The 20,604-nt window shown below is 44.2% G+C and overlaps 1 protein-coding gene across 9 annotated transcripts in view; it reads left to right on the plus strand.

Annotated features, from left to right (window-relative positions):
• The window catches only part of hectd1 (HECT domain containing 1), a 59,084-nt gene that overhangs the window by 35,850 nt on the left and 2,630 nt on the right, over positions 1-20,604 (plus strand). For 5 of the 9 annotated variants that reach the window (XM_083998761.1, XM_083998763.1, XM_083998765.1 and 2 more), the window contains 14 exons: positions 1,025-2,110; positions 3,835-4,056; positions 5,361-5,494; positions 6,379-6,535; positions 7,811-7,929; positions 9,367-9,518; positions 9,644-9,698; positions 11,504-11,726; positions 12,848-12,930; positions 13,026-13,153; positions 14,031-14,370; positions 15,799-16,289; positions 16,940-17,098; positions 20,223-20,395. In XM_083998761.1, coding sequence (XP_083854887.1) covers positions 1,025-2,110; positions 3,835-4,056; positions 5,361-5,494; positions 6,379-6,535; positions 7,811-7,929; positions 9,367-9,518; positions 9,644-9,698; positions 11,504-11,726; positions 12,848-12,930; positions 13,026-13,153; positions 14,031-14,370; positions 15,799-16,289; positions 16,940-17,098; positions 20,223-20,395 — 3,522 coding nt within the window. The remainder of the gene's footprint in view (positions 1-1,024; positions 2,111-3,834; positions 4,057-5,360; positions 5,495-6,378; positions 6,536-7,810; positions 7,930-9,366; positions 9,519-9,643; positions 9,699-11,503; positions 11,727-12,847; positions 12,931-13,025; positions 13,154-14,030; positions 14,371-15,798; positions 16,290-16,939; positions 17,099-20,222; positions 20,396-20,604) is intronic. The other 4 variants (XM_083998767.1, XM_083998768.1, XM_083998764.1 and 1 more) reach the window with 3 other exon arrangements.

Consider the following 20,604-nt stretch of genomic DNA (forward strand, 5'->3'; position numbering starts at 1 on the left):
TCCCCACTTCCTCTTCTCCTTCTCTCTCCCTCTCCTTCTCTCACTCCCCCATTCCTCCTCTCCTCTTTTCTTTCTCCCCCTTCCTCTCTCCCTCTCCCCCCTTCCTCTTCACCCCCTTCCTCCTCGACTTCTCTCTCCCTCCCCCTTTCTCTTCTACTTCTCTCTCCCTCTCCCCCCTTCCTCCTCTCCTTCTCTGCGTCTCCCCCTTCTTCCTCTCCTTCTCTCTCCCTCCCCCTTTCTCTTCTCCTTCTCTCCCTCTCCCCCCTTCCTCCTCTCCTTCTCTCCCTCTCCCCCCTTCCTCCTCTCCTTCTCTCACTCTCCCCCCTTCCTCCTCCCCTTCTCTCCCTCTTCTCCTTTTCTCTCTCTCCCTCCTCTCCTCCTCTCCACTGTCTCTCTCTGCCCCCCTTCTCCTCTCCCCCTTCCTCTCCCTCTCCCCCTTCCTCCTCTCCTTCTCTCTCTCACCCCCTACCTCCTCCTCCCCTCTCCCCCTTCCTCCTCTCCCTCTCTCTCCCTTTTCCTCCTCTCTCCCTCTTCCCCTTCCTCCTCTCCTTCTTTCTCCCTTTCTCCTCTCCTTCTCTCTTTTTCTCCCCCCCTTCTTCCCCTCCTCCTTCCCTCCCCCCCCCTTCCTCCTCTCATCCTAACTCTCTCCCCCTTCCTCCCCCCGCCCTTTCTCTCTGCTGATCTCTGACATCCATGCGTCCGTCGCCTCCTTTCCTCTATCACTCCTCTCTCTCTCCCTCCTCTCCTCCTCCCCCCCTTCCTCCCTCCATCTCTCTCTCTCTACTCCCCCCTCTCTCTGGCGGTCTCTCTGACATCCATGCGTCTTCTCCTCCTCTCCTCTGTCTCTCCTCTCTCCCCCCCCCCCCCCCCCCCTCTACTCTCCTCTTTCTTTCTCTCCCCCTTCCTCTTCTCCTTCTCTCTCTCTACTCCCCCCTCTCTCTGGCGGTCTCTCTGACATCCATGCGTCTTCTCCTCCTCTCTCCTCCTCTCCTCTCTCTGTCTCTCCTCCTCCTCTCTCCTCCAGGCTGGATTGATGTAACGTGGGACTCTGGCGGCTCTAACTCTTACCGTTTGGGCGCTGAGGGGAAGTTTGACCTGAAGCTAGCGCCAGGGTTCGACCCTGAGTCCTCAGCTGCTGCCTCAGCTGCCGCCTCAGCGCCGTCACCCAAACCTGTCGTCTCATCCACTGTTTCAGGCCCCGCCTCCTCCTCCTCCACCTCCTCCTCCTCCTTCTCCTCCTCCGCCACCGTGGGACCGGCGGCGGCGGCCAGCGGCGGCATCACCACCTCCTCCCAGCAGCAGCAGCAGCAGCAGCAGCAGCAGCAGCAGCAGCAGCAGCAGCAGCAGACCTGGAGCAGCTTGGTGAAAAATAACTGTCCCGATAAGAGCAACAGTGGCGTCGTCATGGCGATGTCGGCTGTGGGCGGGGCTTCGTCGTCGAGCAGGAAGGGCAGCAGCAGCTCCGTCTGCAGCGTCGCCTCCTCCTCCGACATCAGCCTCAGCGGCTCCTCCTCCCTCGCCGTTGCCATGACGGAGCGCCGAGCAGAGGGAGGGAGCGGCGTGGGCGGGGTCTCCGACGGACAGCAGCAGGAGCCCTCCGCTGTCGTCGTGTTGTCGACAGCAACCGTTGTCGAGGGCGGATCGATCGATTCCCCCAGAGAAGGAGAAGACGGCGGGAATAAAGACTTGCCTAACAACGCCAACGCCGCTGCTGTTGACGCGGCAACGGCGATCTCCATGGCGCTGGTGAGCGTGAGTTCTCCGGACGTGAGCTCGGTGTCCAACGAGTCGTCGCTGGGCGGGAAGGACGCGCTGGTGGCGGCGTCGGCGTCGTCGTTAGCGGCGGCGTCGACGCGGCCGCTGTGCTCGTCCTCGGCGGCGGTGAACGCGCGGCTGTCGGTCAGCTCGCTGCTGGCGGCCGGCGGCGCCCCCATGAGCTCCAGCGCCTCCGTGCCCAACCTGTCGTCGCGGGAGACCAGCCTCATGGAGTCGTTCGTGCGGCGCGCGCCCAACATGTCGCGCACCAACGCCACCAACAACATGAACCTGAGCCGCAGCAGCAGCGACAACAACACCAACACGCTGGGACGCAACGTGATGAGCACCGCCAGTAAGACACACACACTCTAATACACACACACACACTGAGACACACACACACACACACACACACACACACACACACACACTAATTAAGACACACAAACACACTGAGAGACACACACAGTGATGTTGCTAGGTACGCGTCCTGCGTCTCTGATGCATTAAAATCTGAAAGGACGCAGTAAACTCACTATCCATGCGTCACCTCATTTTTCCCATGAAAAATGAGACATTGTTAACAACAACTCGTGTTTAAAATCATGGGAACTAGTAGGGTCGTCACCAGGACCAACACTTACTGTAGGTACCAAGTACCGCGAGTACCGAAAAAATGCACTGCGCAACGTTTCTCACTGGATGAGTTTCAGGCGTACCGATTATAGCGTACTAGAGCACAATTATTTAACGAGTCAAAAAGCTGCCGACACTGATCACTGCATGAGGAGTCAAGACGTAGCTACAGAACTGTCACTGTCACAGGTGTCTCATCTCATTATTAGGACTTCAACCTCAGAGCTCTGTCTTCAGACTGTCCTGACCTGTCCCTGAACATCAGGGACAACATGGAGCTGCCTGAGTTTTATTAATGTTTACATCAGGTTGAGTTCAACAAATCAGTTTCTGCTGCTGTGATTTAAGTAAATACGTGGAGAATCGTGGAAATTTACAGAAATTCTGGTATCATGACAACCCTATTGGGGACCCATTGAATTTCCCAGGGACCCAAATCACCACCTGTGGGTCCCGGGGACTCACTACATTGAAAACCTATCAACATCACTGCACACAGATACACACACACACACACACACAGCCAGTAAGACACACACTAATACACACACTGAGACACACACACACACACACTGAGATACACTGGATTACTACTACAACAGAACCACTTTGACCTGGGGTCAGTGAACGCATCACGCCGCTCTCCGCTGTGATGCGTTCACTGACCCGCTAACCCGTCGACTCACTAACTGTTCAGCAGAGCAGCCAATCAGCTGCCAGGAGCTTAATGAGCAGCCAATCAGCTGCCAGGAGCTTAAAGGGATAGTTCAACATTTTGTCAAACTGGCCCATTGCCATAATCCCTATAGCAGTAGGTTCGTTACCTTTAATTGTCGGTGCAAACTGCTCTGGTGGACAAGTTGTGAGCTGCACATTCACCACGCTATGAGATAATAACACAACGTTACCACACAGAGTTGTTTTAGAGGGAAATGCAGAGACTGTTGATGAAAAACTGTCCCTGAAGGCAACGCGCATCAGCGGTTTTACATGAATTTCCCTCTAAAACAACTCAGTGTGGTAACGTTGTGTTATCTCATAGCGTGGTGAATGTGCAGCTCACAACTTGTCCACCAGAGCGTTGTGGAGTTGTTGGATTGTGTATTTGATGAGTTTGATGAGGGAAACCAAGAAATCCCATAATGAGCCTCCGTAGCGTAGCTCTGAGCAGCTCACGGCTCTGCTCCGCCGTTCTAAAAACAGCTTGCACCGACAATTAAAGGTGACGAACCTACTGCTATGACTATAGGGATTATGGTGATGGACCAATTTGACTAAATGTTGAACTATCAAGATTTAAGATAAAAAAGAAAACTATCCCTTTAACGAGCAGCCAATCAGCTGCCAGGAGCTTAACGAGCTGCTGCTTCGTCTCCATGGTGACCGACTAACCGCCTCTGTCTGTTGTGTGTCTGTGTTTGTGTGTTTGTGTGTTTGCAGCTTCTCCTCTCATGGGCGCTCAGAGCTTTCCTAACCTCACCACCACCGGCACCACCTCCACTGTTACCATGTCAACCTCCATAGTAACCAGCAGCAATAACGTAGCCACGGCCACCACGGGTCTGTCGGTGGGCCAGTTGCTAAGCAACACCCTGACGACCAGCCTGACGTCCACGTCCAGCGAGAGCGACACGGGACAGGAGGCTGAGTTCTCCCTCTATGGTTGGTCACACACACACACACACACACACACACAGCTTCAGCTAACCTGCTGCTAACCGGCCGTCTCAGTGTCTCACAATAATCAATAATCAAACATTATGGTCTGTTATCGATGACAGAACTGATCGATGACGTCGTTTCCTTCTCAGGGTTTTTCAAAATAAAAGTCCAGTTTCCATCTGCAGTCGTTTCTTTCCACTGAGAGGTTTTTTTTTATGAATGAGCCGTAACTCTGGTATAAAGTCTAGTCTCGCGATATCCCATAATTCTAATTAAATTCTCGTCCTGTGAGACTTCACTTTGAGGAAGATGGGCGTAAGTGTTGTGCGTTTCCATGGTGATGGGACGGCGATCTCAGCTGCAGCCGTTACTGTTTTTAACAGAAGACGAAGGCAGCGCTCGATTGGTCAAAGGCAAATAATTAGGGCTGGGAATCTTTTACTATCTCATGATTCGATTTGATTCTGAGTTTTGAGTTTTGTGTCTACGATTCGATTCAAAATCGATCTTCGATTCAAAACGATTTGATTCCTCATGATTTCTGCTTCAGTCTATCGGTGTGCAAAGGATCCTCATGATCTCCTCCAGTCTGCTTTACAAGACAGAACGACTGAAGTGTCTTTTTCACATTTATTGAGTTTTCAACATTTATCCATGCTTAGATGGAATTGTTGAAACTGTTGCATAAAAGCAATATCACATGTTGCTTAAGTAACAACATTAAAAGTCCCTCTTTATTAAAAATAAAAAAAAATAGTGCAGTTAAACATGCTGCCTTTTACATTCTAAGGAACTGGAGGCCATTTCTTTTATTTTTTAATATCGATTTTGGGACATTTTATATCGATTCTGAATCGTATTAAATGAGAATTGCGATTCTTATGTGAATCGATGTTTTGGCACAGCCCTATATATTATATATATTTTTTAGTATCACATTATACAAGTCAAACTGTCAGTAAAAGTGCGTCCACACCTGGATGAGTCACAGCCAATCAGAGCCGACGTTGTCTCAGGCTGAATGCAGTGAGGCGTTCGAGGGTTTCGGGACAAAAGCAGCTCATTTGTTGTCAATACCTTTGTGATTGATCAATATTAAATATTAGAATCGATCGATGATAATTAATCAGAAACTTTACTAAGTAAAGATAAAAAGTGATAAGAATTATTAATTAAAAAAAAAAAGTGCGATTAATTTACGATAAACTCTGACAACTCTACATGAAATATGATGCGTTCAGGTCCGTGGGACGTTTCTGTTTCTGTTCCTGTTTATTTATTTGACTCCGCCCACTCTGCCATAGACTTCCTGGACAGTTGCCGTGCCAACACGCTGCTGGCGGAGCTGGACGACGAGGAGGATCTGCCCGAGCCCGACGACGACGACGACGAGAACGAAGACGACAATCAGGAGGACCAGGAGTACGAGGAGGTCCTGGTACAGACACATTGATTGATTGATTGATATCTTTATTTCGATCATGTAAACGACAATGTAAAAAAAGATAAAATAATATAATAATAATAATAATAATAAGGAAACAAGTGAACAGCAAAAATGTATACACAAAAAAAATAACATCTCATAAGCAACGCAGTTTACATGAGGGAAAAGGAGTAGGAAGAAGTATAAACTTATCTAATATACCCCTATAATTTTAACTATATGTTTGGTAACACTTAACTTGAATAGGTATTCATCAGATTGACATAACACTGTCATAACCATCAATGAATACTTATGACAGCTGTTGTTAAGTGTCATTCAGTAAGTTATGTCACTTTTGATGCAAAGTTGACATTGTTTGAGATGTTTTTGTTATGAGAACTTGACATACTTGTTAAAGTTTGTCCATTAGGTCTGCTATGACAGTTTAAATTGTCTTTATGTCAAGTTGTCAGAACAAAACATCTCAAACAATGTCAACTTTGCATCAAAAGTGACATAACTTACCGAATGACACTTAACCACAGCTGTCATAAGTATTCATTGATGGTTATGACAGCTGTTATATCAATGTGATCAATACCTATTCAAGTTAAGTGTTACCATATGTTCTAATTAAAATCATAGCACAAAGACATTACATTTATTGTTTATTTCATTCCTCCATCACACTATGAACCATTTCCTGCCACATTTTAATCCAAATAGTAAAAGCAAGTAGCAAACACCTTGTGTGAATTATTCAATGTAGCTCTGGAGAATCATTTCTTTATGTCTCTTTTTAAACATGATCACACTCTAAATGTTTTTGATTTCAGTTACTCATATTATTCCACAGTGATTGATTGATTGATTGATTTTTTTTCTTCCCGCAGGAGGAGGAAGAGTACGAGACCAAAGGAGGACGGAGGAGGACGTGGGACGACGACTTCGTCCTCAAGAGACAGTTCTCCGCTCTGGTTCCCGCCTTCGACCCGCGACCCGGAAGAACCAACGTCCAGCAGACGACGGACCTGGAGATCCCTCCCCCAGGTACACACACACACACACACACACACACACACACACACACACACACACACACACACACACACACACACACACACACACACACACACACACACACACAGTGAGTATTGATTGATTGATTGATTGAAAACTTTATTGAACAACATTAGACAAGTGTTCAAAAGGATTAAAAACACAATATGTGACCTGATCCAGCAAAATGAGTCACAGTGACCCAGATTTCAAAATTGAGATGTTGGTATCAATGGAAAGAGGAGAAAATAAGCTTTAAAATAACACCCTAGTCAAAGTCACACATTGGATAGTTTTTAAGATATGAAAACGATTTTAATTGTGGTCTTCCACTCACTGCTTTCCATTGAAAACCTGAGAAAATTGCGTTCAAACAATTTAGAACGACTCGGTTTAAAGCCTTCTGTGAATCTGGCGTCTGTTCTGTACCATGTGATTACACGTAGGCTACAGTACCTTGTAGAGGCACCGTTCAATGACCCTCGGAAGGCAGAATGTAACTATTCAGATGCTGTTTACAGCTCGTCTCTATCACAAACGCTTCAGAAGATATTTCATGTTTTGTAAAACATCTGCAAGCGTTAGCATCGATGCTACGTTCGGTTTAGCATCGATGCTACGTTCGGTTTAGCATCTGGTCCCGTACTACGTGATTACACGTGGCTACCCTTGTTGTCATAAATGCACCATTCAGGGACCCTCGGAAAGCGGAGAATCTCAGGATTCAGATGCAGTTTACAGCTCGTCCCTATCAGGTTCAGAAGTTATTCAGCCTCATGTTGTGCTCCTCTCTAGAGGGTTAAAAGTTGTAAGTCAACTTTAATCGTCATTTACCTGCCTTTCCTCAATTATCTGGACTATGAAACTTTGGGATATTGTTTTTTAATGTAATTTATTTGAAATTAGCAAAAAAAAAAATCTTTTAGTTTTTATTGATTTTCCACATTATCAGCTGATTATCTAAAAATATAACGTTGCGACTTCCGACTCATTTCGCCAGAGCGGGTCACATTAACACTATTTGATGGTAAACAGTAACACATGGATTTAAAACAAGGAAGACAAACACACAACACATGGACTAAAAACATGTGAGAGAGACACTAAGGCACATAGACGACAACACTGAAGAGAAAGAACAAGATGAAATAGATAAAACAAGAGATTCGGTCCCAAACAGAAACAACAAAACATAAAACAGACACACAAACAAAACAAGACAATAATCTGGTGCTTCACGGCTCTTGTGATTTAATGAATCCCCAGGTGACCCGTTGACCCTGAACGCACCGCGCTCTCTCTCTGTCTCTGCAGGAACTCCTCGCTCCGAGGTGCAGGAGGAGGTGGAGTGCGCTCCGTCCCCTCACCTCGCCCTCACACTGAAGGTAAGAGCACCGACCACCTGACCACCAGCTGAGGCGTTCAGGCGCTTCACGGTCATTTCAGTTCTTTCTTCTTTTTTTATTATATTTTTTCACATTTGATCATCAGCTTTTGAAGTATCTGTATACGTAGAACTCAACCCGCCACATCTCATGCTCCCTCACAGAGGATAAAACAGAAATATCAAATAAAACACAATAAAAAAAGCTTGACGACATATACAAACTGATAGAAAAGCGAAACCACCTCGTATCACAGTTTTCCAGTCCTAAATGGGGGCCGGTCCCTTTCACAGCCATCAGAGAAACCAAAATAATATCCAAACATATGCACTCGAAACACAACAGACACTGACAACGAAACAAAAACAAGAAACTAAAACTAAAAAACGTGGGAAATTTCACACCAAACAAAAAACTACGACAAGCTCAGCCGCTCTGCTTTCACCCGCCCGGTCCAGCAGTGGTTGTGTTATTGTTGTTTTGTAGCGCCCCCCCATGGTGGGTTTGTGAATAGAACAACAGTATTTATCTCACACGTGCCCTTTGACCCAGAAATGTAAGTGTTAGAAGAGCGACGAGCACAAACAGCTCATATTTCATAAAAGACGCTACATTACATCTCCATTTGTAGAAAACAAAGAGGGGTTTAGATGAAAACTGGTTTCCACTGTTTATCTTTGGATGTCTCAGGAACGGAGCCATGTAGAAATAAATGGTTTGTCTCCATTGGAAGCAGAAAGATTCACCTTTCAAACGAGCCATAGTCTGTGTCCATAGTTATAATATAGAATACACTATGGCTCTACAAAAACTGTTAACAATGGTCTAAACTGCTGCACCAGGATTAAAGCTGTGGAAAACAGCGCCGCATCAATGAGTTTGTTACCAGTTCATTGTTACTGGGGGTTCAGATTCTTTCCAATTTAAAGTTATACATTTCCTGGCTGCCAACAATAGTAAGATCTTTAATGTTTGTTCCACTTGTCAGAGAAACTAGTTCCCTAAAGACATGAACATGTGACAGTGGAATAGATCTGTGTAATTTAATTTAATTCAGTTTATTTGATAGGGACAATGCAGGTTAACATAGTGACACTTCCCTACAGAGATTATAGCTAACGCTAGTTTCCAACTCCCGTCCCTAGTTAGGCTTTTAGTAGAAAAAAGAAGGTAAGAAGAAAGACATTAAAGTTACATAACAACATTATAAAATGTACAATACTTCTAAAACATAGAGATGAAATGAAATGTTATCCAGTTGATATCTCAAACATGAAGTAAACACAGATGGGAAACTTCACTTTCAACAGTTAGTACTTGAATGCATCATGATATTTCTGTGATTATTGATGATTGATTGATTGATTGATTGATTGATTGATTGATTGATTGATTGATTGATTGATTGATTGATTGATTGATTGATTGATTGATTAGGTGGCGGGTCTGGGGACGACCCGGGAGGTGGAGCTTCCTCTGTCCAACTACAAGTCGACCATCTTCTACTACGTCCAGCGGCTGCTGCAGCTCTCCTGCAACGGCAGCGTCAAGACCGACAAGCTGCGCCGCATCTGGGAGCCCACCTACACGTAAGGAGGAGGGGGAGGGGTCTGGGGGGGGGGGGGGGGGGGGGGGCTGAGGGGGGCGGTGAGGCGTTTGGGTGTCGCTGGGACATCTGAGCGTCCGTTCTAACCGTGGTTGTTTTGTGCTGCAGGATAATGTACAGAGAGCTGAAGGACGCCGACAAGGAGAAGGAGAGCGGGAAGATGGTGAGAATCACACATATTGTACATGTTGAATATTGAATGAGAGCTCATCTGAACTCAACGAAGTCTCTTGTCGTCAATACGTCGATATTCTCCGGTTCCACTTCTCGTCACAGAGTTTCTGCTGCTCCTCAGTTTCATTTGGTTTTTATTTGACACAGTTCAAACAGAACTTTCTGACGGTTGTTGAGGTCTCTCCATGTTTCTCCTTCTGCAACAGTGAAAAGGAAACATCTACAAGACGATTGTCTCATAAACTATTCAATTTTTTATTTAATTAATTTCATTCATTGCGTGAATATTTGAAAATCGGTAACCTTTTAATTAACAGGCAATTAATTACATGATAATGTCTAGAAATAGCCAAGAAGTAACAGTGAATTTCATAGTTAAGTCCAGAGCTGCAACAATTGATCAATTAATCGAACAATAATCTATTATTAAATTAATCATCAACTATTCTGATAATCAAATAATCAGTTTGACTAGTCCAGACTGAAGGTTTATCTGATACATCGAGACTCCCAATAGTTTCCTTTCCTAGTATCCAATCCAATCCACTTTTTATATAGCACATATATAGCACATTTCCAAAACATAAACATTTTGGAAACATAAAAACGTTTTGGAAATAATCTAATAATCAGAAAAAAAGTCCAGATTCTCTGATTCCAGCTTCTTCAATGTGAATATTTCTGGTTTCTTTGTTCCTTTATGACAATAAACTGAGTCTCTCTTTGGTTTGTGGACAAAACAAGACATTTGAGGACGATGTCGTCTGGTGGTTTGAGAAACACAGATGTTTTTTAACATTTTATTGACCAAACAACTAATAGATTAATCATTTAAATAATCAACAGATTAATCAATAATGAAAGTAATCGTTAGTTGCAGCTGTAATAATGTAGAGAAATGTAGCAAAGAAATATTGATCCATTTCAAGGACTTGATGGAGAAAAGTTCTGGCCTTTCCCAAAACATTGAAAGCATGAAAATCACGTGTAATGTTTTAACTTTATGAGAAAACGTGACGTTACTATGAAACTAAACGTTAATTCTTGACATTATCAGGTAATTAACAGCCTGTAGATTAAACAGTTACCAAAAAAATCATTGCCCATCCCTAAGACATAATAAATAATAAAATACCCTCCTGTTGTCTTTCTAGGTCAAATTGACCCAATCTGTTTCCTTCCTTCTTTCTACAATCCTTTTTCCCTTCCTTCTTTCCTTCCTTCCCTCCCTTCATCCTTACTTCTTCCTTCCTCTTTTGATCCAATTGACCTGATCTGTTCCCTATACCTCCATCTTTCTTTCCTTCCCCTTTCCCTTCCTTCTTTCCTCCCTTCTTCCTTCCTTGAACGAATCGGTGCCCTCCCTCCATCTCTCTTTACTTCCTTTTTCCCTTCTTTCCTTCCTTCCTTCCTTCCTTCCTTCCCTTCGTCCTTCCTTTTTGACCCAATTGACCCAATCTGTTCCCACATTCCCTCTATCTTTCCTTCCCTTTTCCCTTCCTTCTTTCCTCCCATCTTTCCCTTTGTCCTTCCTTCCTTCCTTCCTTCCTTCCTTCCTTCCTTCCTTCCTTCCTTCCTTCCTTCCTTCCTTCCTTCCTTCCTTCCTTCCTTCACCCAGGAGGACAACAGGAGGGGTTAAAGTTTGAGGAGCTGAAAAATAAAAATTCAAATTTCAGGAGTTTTTACTCTTTTTTTTTTTTTTAAATGGACAAAATAACTTTATTGACCTCACAGGAAACAGAAACCGTTGTTGTGACCCGGTTGCCTAGTGACGCTGTTGTTTCCCGTCTGCAGGACTTCTGTGAACACGGCGTGGGCGGCCGGTCCGGCGGCCTGAGCCCCAGCTCGCTGTCGGCCAATCAGAGCAGCGAGATCCTGGGCGCGGCCAGAGAGGCGGCGCAGGCGAAGGCCGGCTGCAGCCAGAACGCCTGCGGGGTCGAGGACGTTCTGCAGCTGCTGCGCATCCTCTACATCATCGGAGGAGACGCAGCGTCCAACGCACGCACGCTGCAGGAAGGTACGGACACACACACACACAGACACACACACACACACACAGACACACACACACACACACAGACACATAGACACACACGGTTGAAGCTTGAACCAGGTTTGTGTTCCTCGTTTGACTATTTTTCAAATTTCAAAAACACAAATCCTCGACTGGGACACAGATGGAAATGAGCTCTTGAGCTAAATCTGGCGCATTTGCAACAAATTATTATTTTTTGTATGTTCATGAGTCCCATTATGAATAAAAAAAAAACCATACATTGATTTTTTTTTTCCACACAATTTTTTTTATAACACTTCAGTTTTGGTCATGAATACCAAATATTCAATTTTTTTTTTTTTTTTTAATTTAACCCTTGAAACTAACTTCCAACCTATTTACATTATGCCAAAAAGGGCAATGCAGGTTACAACCACCACACCAATAATCTGTTTATCAAATGGAGAGTATTAACGTTTGCTGACATAGTAGAAATTAAAACTGCACAGATAAAATACAAAGCCACGAATAATTTACTCCCTAATTATATTCAAAAATGTTCAAGGAAAGAGAGGAGAGGTATGAGTTAAGAGGGAAACTTAACTTAAAACAACCAAGAATAAATACTACATTAAAAAGCCTGTGTATCTCTGTGGCCGGAGTGAAACTGTGGAACAGCTTGTCAGATGATCTCAAACAAAGCAAAAACATAACAATAGATTAAAACATAGTATAATAGAAAGCTATAAACAGGATTTATTAATTGGGTGTTGATTGCAACTGTAATATTGTTAAATTATTTATTTATTTTATTTTTTGGCTACACTTGTTAATTATTGGATACTTATTACTTTCTATGAATCTGAAACCATGAAGAGCTCTAATGGATTTACTGAAATAATGAATTAAAGGATAGCCTAGGCATTTATAAGATGGGTAGCTTCAGCTACAGCTTTAGATCTATTTATGAACTAGTTGAACTAATGATGGTTTTATGGAGGTTGACTGACTGTGATTGATGCTCAACTGTAAACAATTTGTGTAAAAGATCGAATAAACTACTAAATAGTGTGTATTATGAAAACTCGATTTTCTTTAAAAAGAAAAGACACACACAAACTGCTGTATTTCTGTGTGTTCAGACATGGACGAGCTGCAGTTCAACGCCGCCCCGGAGGAGTTCACCAGTAAGAAGGTCACCACCAAGATCCTGCAGCAGATCGAGGTTCGTCAGCTGCTCTCATTGATCGATTGATTGACTGATTGATTTGGTTGATCAGCTTTGACCTTGTGTTTTTCTGTTTGTTGTTTTCTTCCCAGGAGCCTCTGGCGCTGGCGAGCGGCGCTCTGCCCGACTGGTGCGAGCAGCTCACATCCAAGTGTCCTTTCCTGATCCCGTTTGAGACGCGACAGCTCTACTTCACCTGCACGGCCTTCGGAGCCTCCAGGTGAACTCTAGTTTTATATTGGTGGATTTATTCCTTAGTCTTAGTTGTGTTTATAATATTTAAATTAAGATTATGTTCAACTTCAACGTCATTGCATTTCAACAAAATGCCTTAAAAAAAAAAAAAAAAAAGGCACCGTTTTTGGTTTGTATGTTTTCTATTTTTTAAAGGGATAGTTCAACATTTTGGCAAATTGGTAGTATTAGGGCCACATTGACAAATAAAAAAAATCACAAACTTCAAGAATAAAGTTGTAAATTTACGACTTTATTCTCGTAAATTTACAACTTTATTCTCGTAGGAAATTTACAACTTTTTTCTTGTAGGAAATTTACAACTTTATTCTCGTAAATTTACAACTGTTTTCTTGTAGGAAATGTACGACTTTATTCTCGTAAATTTACAACTTTATTCTCATAAATTTACAACTTTATTCTCGTAGGAAATGTACGACTTTATTCTCGTAAATTTACAACTTTATTCTCATAAATTTACAACTTTATTCTCGTAGGAAATGTACGACTTTATTCTCGTAAATTTACAACTTTATTCTCATAAATTTACAACTTTATTCTCGTAGGAAATGTACGACTTTTTTCTCGTAAATTTACAACTTTATTCTCGCAATTCTACGACTTTATTCTCGTAAATTTACAACTTTTTTTTCTCGTATGAAATGTACGACTTTATTCTCGTAAATTTTCACATTCACCACGCTATGAGATAATAACAGAACGTTACCAGACAGAGTTGTCTTCGCCAATTTGCCAAAATGTTGAACTATCCCTTTAAGCACCGGCACCTTTTCAGCACCGGTATCAGATAAAACCTAACCTCTGACCTCTGTCTGTGTGTGTGTGTGTGTGTGTGTGTGCAGGGCGATCGTGTGGCTGCAGAACCGGCGCGAGGCGACGATGGAGCGCTCCCGCCCGTCCACCACGGTGCGGCGCGACGACCCCGGAGAGTTCCGGGTCGGTCGGCTCAAACACGAGCGCGTCAAAGTTCCCCGGGGAGAAGCCATGATGGAGTGGGCGGAGTCAGTGATGCAGCTGCACGCCGACAGGAAGTCGGTGCTGGAGGTGGAGTTCCAGGGAGAGGAGGGCACCGGGCTCGGACCCACGCTCGAGTTCTACGCTCTGGTGGCGGCCGAGTTCCAGAGGACGTCGCTCGGCATCTGGCTGTGTGACGACGACTTCCCCGACGACGAGTCCAGACAGGTGGGACGCCGACATGTTGAGTCTTTGATCAGGGAATGAAGATAATTCTAGTATAATAACATTTTCTGATTGGTTCCAGATAAATAAATAATCCTTAAATGTAAAAACATCCAATTATATTTACACAGGGTTCCTACGCAAGTATGGAAAGTCTGGAAAAGTATGGAAAATGGAAATTATTGTATGGAAATATATTTATCTTAATAGTTATCTGGGTTTGGTCTCATCTGAAGTTATCTGGATTAATTATTTTTATATGCGCTATTGTACCTACAATCTCCTGGAAATGATTTGGTTACATAATAACATACAGAATAATGAAAACAAATGATTAATTGCATGGTTTTTTAAAACTATTTTTCAACTATTTACTCATATCACAAATTATTTGAATTTCTTTACAGAGAAGTCTGGAAATTAGGGTCTGGAAAAAGTATGGAATTTGGAAATTTCAAATGTGTAGGAACCCTGTTTACAGGAAAAATACAAAATCTAGTAGATCCAGTGCTCAGATCTCAACTGGGGATAAGCAAAGAGCAGGATGACGTCGGTAGATTAAACTTTTCCCATATCCCGTCGGCAAAACACCGATTGCAGCATCGAGTGCAGTTCGAGTGCAGTTTCTTGCTCAACTTTTAGAGAAAATGACAAGTTTAATTCTTTCAAAGTTGATGCCAACGCCGATTCAAACGATTCCTTTGCCAAAGCCGTCTATCTTCTTGTCATGTTTTTCATCGTCGCAAGTGTGTCGTCATGGCGTTAAGCCGCCCAACGACTCTCTAAACAGATAGAGCGCTGTGATTGGTCAACACAAACGGTGTTGGAGACTCAAAAAGTTCCTATGGCTCGTTTCTAGACCTACGGAGCAAAGAGATCTGCTGCTGCTAGGGGGCAGAGAGATTTATAGGCCATGAATCTTGCACATTTTCTTCCCAAATCTTTCAGTGAATTCTTTAACAGTTAACTCTCAGGTCCATTCTTACAACAAGACACACGGATAAACTTCATTTCTGATTAATTTCAAGTCCAGACTGAAGGTTTATCTAGACTTCCAATAGTTTCCTTTCCTTGTATCCAATCCACGTTATTTATACAGCACATTTGGAAATAATCAAATAATCGGTTTGAGTAGTTTTTTAAAGAAAAAAAAGTCCAAATTCTCTGATTTCAGCTTCTTCAATGTGAATATTTCTGGTTTCTTTGTTCCTTTATGACAATAAACTGAGTCTCTCTTTGGTTTGTGGACAAAACAAGACATTTGAGGACAATGTCTGGTGGTTTGAGAAACACTGGTTGATGTTTTACAACATTTTATTGACCAAACAACTAATCGATTAATCGTTAGTTGCAGCTCTCATTGAGTGTAAATAAATAAAACACACTGCCTCAGTGCTCTGACCGTGGTTCTGGTTGTGGTTCTGGTTGCAGGTGGACCTTGGCGGCGGCCTGAAGCCTCCTGGTTTCTACGTGCAGCGCTCCTGCGGCCTGTTCCCGGCGCCGTTCCCCCAGGACAGCGAGGAGCTGGAGCGCATCACCAAGCTGTTCCACTTCCTGGGCGTCTTCCTGGCCAAGTGCATCCAGGACAACCGGCTGGTGGACCTGCCCGTGTCGCAGCCCTTCTTCAAGCTGCTGTGCATGGGCGACATCAAGTCCAACATGAGCAAGCTGCTGTACCGGGGCCGCTCGCCGCCGCCCTCGGGGGCGCCGCCGGGCCACGACCCGGACCGGCTGCAGCCGCTGCTGCTGCTGTCGGAGCAGTCGGAGGCTTCGACCGAGGAGAGCCAGGAAACCTACTCGGTCGGCAGCTTCGACGAGGACTCCAAGTCCGAGTTCATCATGGACCCGCCCAAACCCAAACCTCCGGCCTGGTACCACGGCATCCTGACCTGGGACGACTTCCAGCTGGTCAACCCCCACAGGTGAGACGCCGTGATGATCAAAACTTTAAAAAATTCTAAAAAAAAAAAAAAAATTTAAGTGGTAAAATTTCTCTAAAAGAAAGTTTTGAAAAAATTCTAGAAAAAGTGGTAAAAATTTCTCAAAACTTTCAAAATTCTAAAAAAAAAAAATTTCAAAAGGGGTAATATTTCTCCCAAAAAAAGTTTAAAAAATTTTTTCATAGAAACTTGTAAAATTCCTCAAAAAAAAGTTAAAAAAGAATTCTAGACAAAGTGGTAAAAATTTCTCAAAACTTGTAAAATTCTAAAAAAAAAAAAAAAAAAAAAAAGTGGTAAAATTTCTCAAAATAATAAGTTTTGAAAAAATTCTAGAAATAGTGGTAAAATTTCAAGAAAGAGTGAATCCCTGTCTCTGTATGTGATCGACATCGTCAAACTTGAATAATCTGAATCTAAATATTGATCACGTGACATCGGTTCAGAATCGCCTCGTTAGAAACTCGATGCTGCTTTGAAACGATTATTCTCGTCTCCTCTGGTCGTCGTGTTGTTGATGAACCACACAGATGTTTCAGATGAGCAGATGTTAACCAGCTGTTTGCCCCCCCCTCCTCTCTGTTTGCCCCTCCTCCTCTCTATTTGCCCCCCCCCCCCCCCCCCCCCCCCTCCAGAGCCTCCTTCCTGAAGGAGGTGCGGGAGCTGTCGGTGAAGAGGAGACAGATTCTGTCGTCTAAGAGTTTGTCTGAAGACGAGAAGAACACGAGACTCCAGGACCTGATGCTGAGGAATCCACTGGGATCAGGACCTCCGCTCAGCGTGGAGGACCTGGGGTACGGAGAGACACACACATACAGACAGTGGCGGAGCCAGGAAATTTTCTGTGGGGTGGCCATGATGGTCATGTGATCATTGTGGGGTGGCAATGTCTCACTGTAAAATATAGCGATATTTAGGTCACCTACTACTACAACCACACACCTCCATAATATTTAGAACGCAGGTAATGATGGAAAAGATCAACTAATATTCAGTTTATCTAACTTTTTTTCTTATTCCTGCAAGTAAAGTAACAAAGATGCTTACACTACAAATAGCACAATATACAGACAACTGCACAGTGTACTGTGATGAGAGGATTCGGGAGATGATCAGCTCCGCTTGTAGTGATCACTATGAGCTCATTCTGTTGGTGTATCAGGAATACACAGACATAATTTGAGAAACAGTTGTTTTATTATAGCCTGATCAAGCTACAGTATAAACACACACAAATAATGGCCAGCAAATTGGGTCAACATAAGGATTCCAGTCATAGACAAGGCTTAAGGGCTACTGTACAAATGCACAAAACAGTTATATGTTGATGGTCTGGAATGTTGTTGAAAATAAATTGGAGAAACCTTAGGGTGAGCAACAGAGGAGGGATCCCTCAGGATGGGCAGACAAGCAACACATTGTTCACCATCTCCTGCTGTGGGTCTGTCTGTTGTCTGTTGACACCTGTCAGTTGAACCACACACACTATAAAATATTAATAGGAGGATTTAGTCATGTCGGGTTTAAATTATACTATACTATTACCTAGCATTGTTACTTAGAATGTAATGATTAATTGCAATACATAAAGTAAACAGTAGCTGTGGGCATACCTACCTTGTGATGAGCCCTGCATGGGTTCTGTGGTGACAGTGTCTGAAACACAAATGTTGAAACTGTCAGTAAGTCTTAATGATTTTATGAAGCATTATTACATATAACAGTACAGTAGGTGATACAAAAGGCAGAAACGGCAGGCAGTCACAGTGTGCTGTAGCTACAGGATCTGTGTTCTCATCCTGTTCCTGTCTGTACTCACCACTGTCCCTCCTTTCAACATTCCCTGTCTTTCTACTGAAGTAGCAGGCAATTTTTCTTTTCATTTTGCCTGACAGGTAAGGCGAGCAGCAAAATACATTAAGTTACCACACGACTATCATTATTTGAGTGTTTATGCTCATGCTGCTCTGCTACAGAGAGTAGCAGCATGCAAGTCACTATTAAAGATATTGTGTGCTGAATGTGTGGGGGGGAAAAACATTGCAGCTGGTGATTAATCAATGGTATCATGATGTCTATTTTTTTAAGTGCAAAAGACTTGTCTTAAAAATCACAAAATACACACAATATAATATAACGTAAGAGCAGACAGAGCAGACTCTCCATTCGCTAATGTACCACAAGGAGACTACCAGATGTGTCTGAAATGCTTCAGAACTGGAGTAAAGTCACAGTCAACAAGTAAGAAAACTCGACCAGAACGGACCAAAGTGATCATAGAAAACTTACCTCCAAAGGTGTCCTTGCTTGGCGACAGCGTATTATGACAAACTGGCTGCTCTGCTCCTCTGCTCCTCTGCTCTGCTCCCGCGGTGAGTTTGTTGTGTGCTGCAGTAAAATGCGTCCGTGCGGAAACGGCTCTGCGCGCGGAAGCCATGGGGGTGGCCAGTGGGGTGGCCACCCCTTAGCTCCGCCACTGCATACAGACAGACACACACACATAGACACACACACATAACACACATAGACACACACAGGACCTCCGCTCAGCGTCGAGGACCTGGGGTACGCACATGCACAAGGACACACACACACACATGGACGCACACACATGGACACACACATAGACACATGCACACAAAAGGTCTGACAATCATAATCAAAATACTTGGATGTACAGAAGCGTTTTCACATGGAAAGAAAAAAAAAGCTCTCTTTTTTTCTGAGATTTCAAAATCCCTGAATCCCTTCCTCCCTCCTTCTCCTCCTCCTCCTTCCTTTTCCTCCCCCTTCTCTTCCCTCTCTTCCTCTCTCCTTCTCTTCTTCCTCCTCTTTCTCCTTCCTTTTCCTCCCCCTTCTCTTCTCTCTCTTTCTCCTTCCTTTTCCTCCCCCTTCTCTCCCCTCTCCTCCTCTTCCTCCTCCTCTTTCTCCTTCCTTTTCCTCCCCCTTCTCTCCCCTCTCTTCCTCTCTCCTCCTCTTCTTCCTCCTCTTTCTCCTTCCTTTTCCTCCCCCTTCTCTCCCCTCTCTTCCTCTCTCCTCCTCTTCTTCCTCCTCTTTCTCCTTCCTTTTCCTCCCCCTTCTCTCCCCTCTCTTCTCCTCCTCCTTCTCTTCCTCTTCTTTTCCTTCTCCTCTTTCTCCTTCTCCTCCTTCATATTCCTCCTTTTCTTTTCTTCCTCCTCCTCTTGCCCCTTTCTTCTTCTACCTCCTCCCTCTTCCTCCTCCTCCTCCTTTTCCCTCCCTCTTTTCTTCCTCCTCCTTTCCTCCCCCCTCCCCACATTAATAAGTGTCCATACTCATTAAAATCTGGTCATGAAACTGGTAACAATGTGTTTAAGGCCTGAGACAAAAGTTGGTACAAACCAAAGTGTTGGACACTTAAGATAATGTATGTGTGGTAGTTGGAGAAGCAGTGCATTATGGGAGCTGTAGTCTAGTTGATGGAGCAGCAGTGCATCATGGGAGTTGTAGTCTAGTCTGGTTGATGGAGCAGCAGTGCATCATGGGAGCTGTAGTTAGAGGAGGAGCAGTGCATCATGGGAGCTGTAGTCTAGATGGAGCAGCAGTGCATCATGGGAGCTGTAGTCTGGTAGTTGGAGCAGCAGTGCATCATGGGAGCTGTAGTCTGGTTGATGGAGCAGCAGTGCATCATGGGAGCTGTAGTCTAGATGGAGCAGCAGTGCATCATGGGAGCTGTAGTCTAGATGGAGCAGCAGTGCATCATGGGAGCTGTAGTTTAGATGGAGCAGCAGTGCATCATGGGAGCTGTAGCCTGGTAGATGGAGCAGCAGTGCATCATGGGAGCTGTAGTCTGGTTGATGGAGCAGCAGTGCATCATGGGAGCTGTAGTTAGAGGAGCAGCAGTGCATCATGGGAACTGTAGTCTGACCTCCTCATGCTGCCTTCACTGTCCCCCTACAGGTTGAACTTCCAGTTCTGTCCGTCGTCTAAAGTCCACGGCTTCTCGGCCGTCGACCTGAAGACCAACGGCGACGACGAGATGGTTACCATGGAGAACGCCGAGGAGTACGTGGAGCTGATGTTCGACTTCTGTATGCACACGGGGATCCAGAAGCAGATGGAGGCCTTCAGAGGTACACACACAGAGATACACACACACACACCTACACACACGGGGATCCAGAAGCAGATGGAGGCCTTCAGAGGTACACACAGAGAGACACACACCTACACACAGACACACACACACACACACACACAGAGACACACACACGGGGATCCAGAAGCAGATGGAGGCCTTCAGAGGTACACACACACACACACACACACACACAGTAACACA

This window comes from Trachurus trachurus, assembly GCF_905171665.1.
Source record: "Trachurus trachurus genome assembly, chromosome: 22".
Classification (NCBI taxonomy): domain Eukaryota; kingdom Metazoa; phylum Chordata; class Actinopteri; order Carangiformes; family Carangidae; genus Trachurus; species Trachurus trachurus.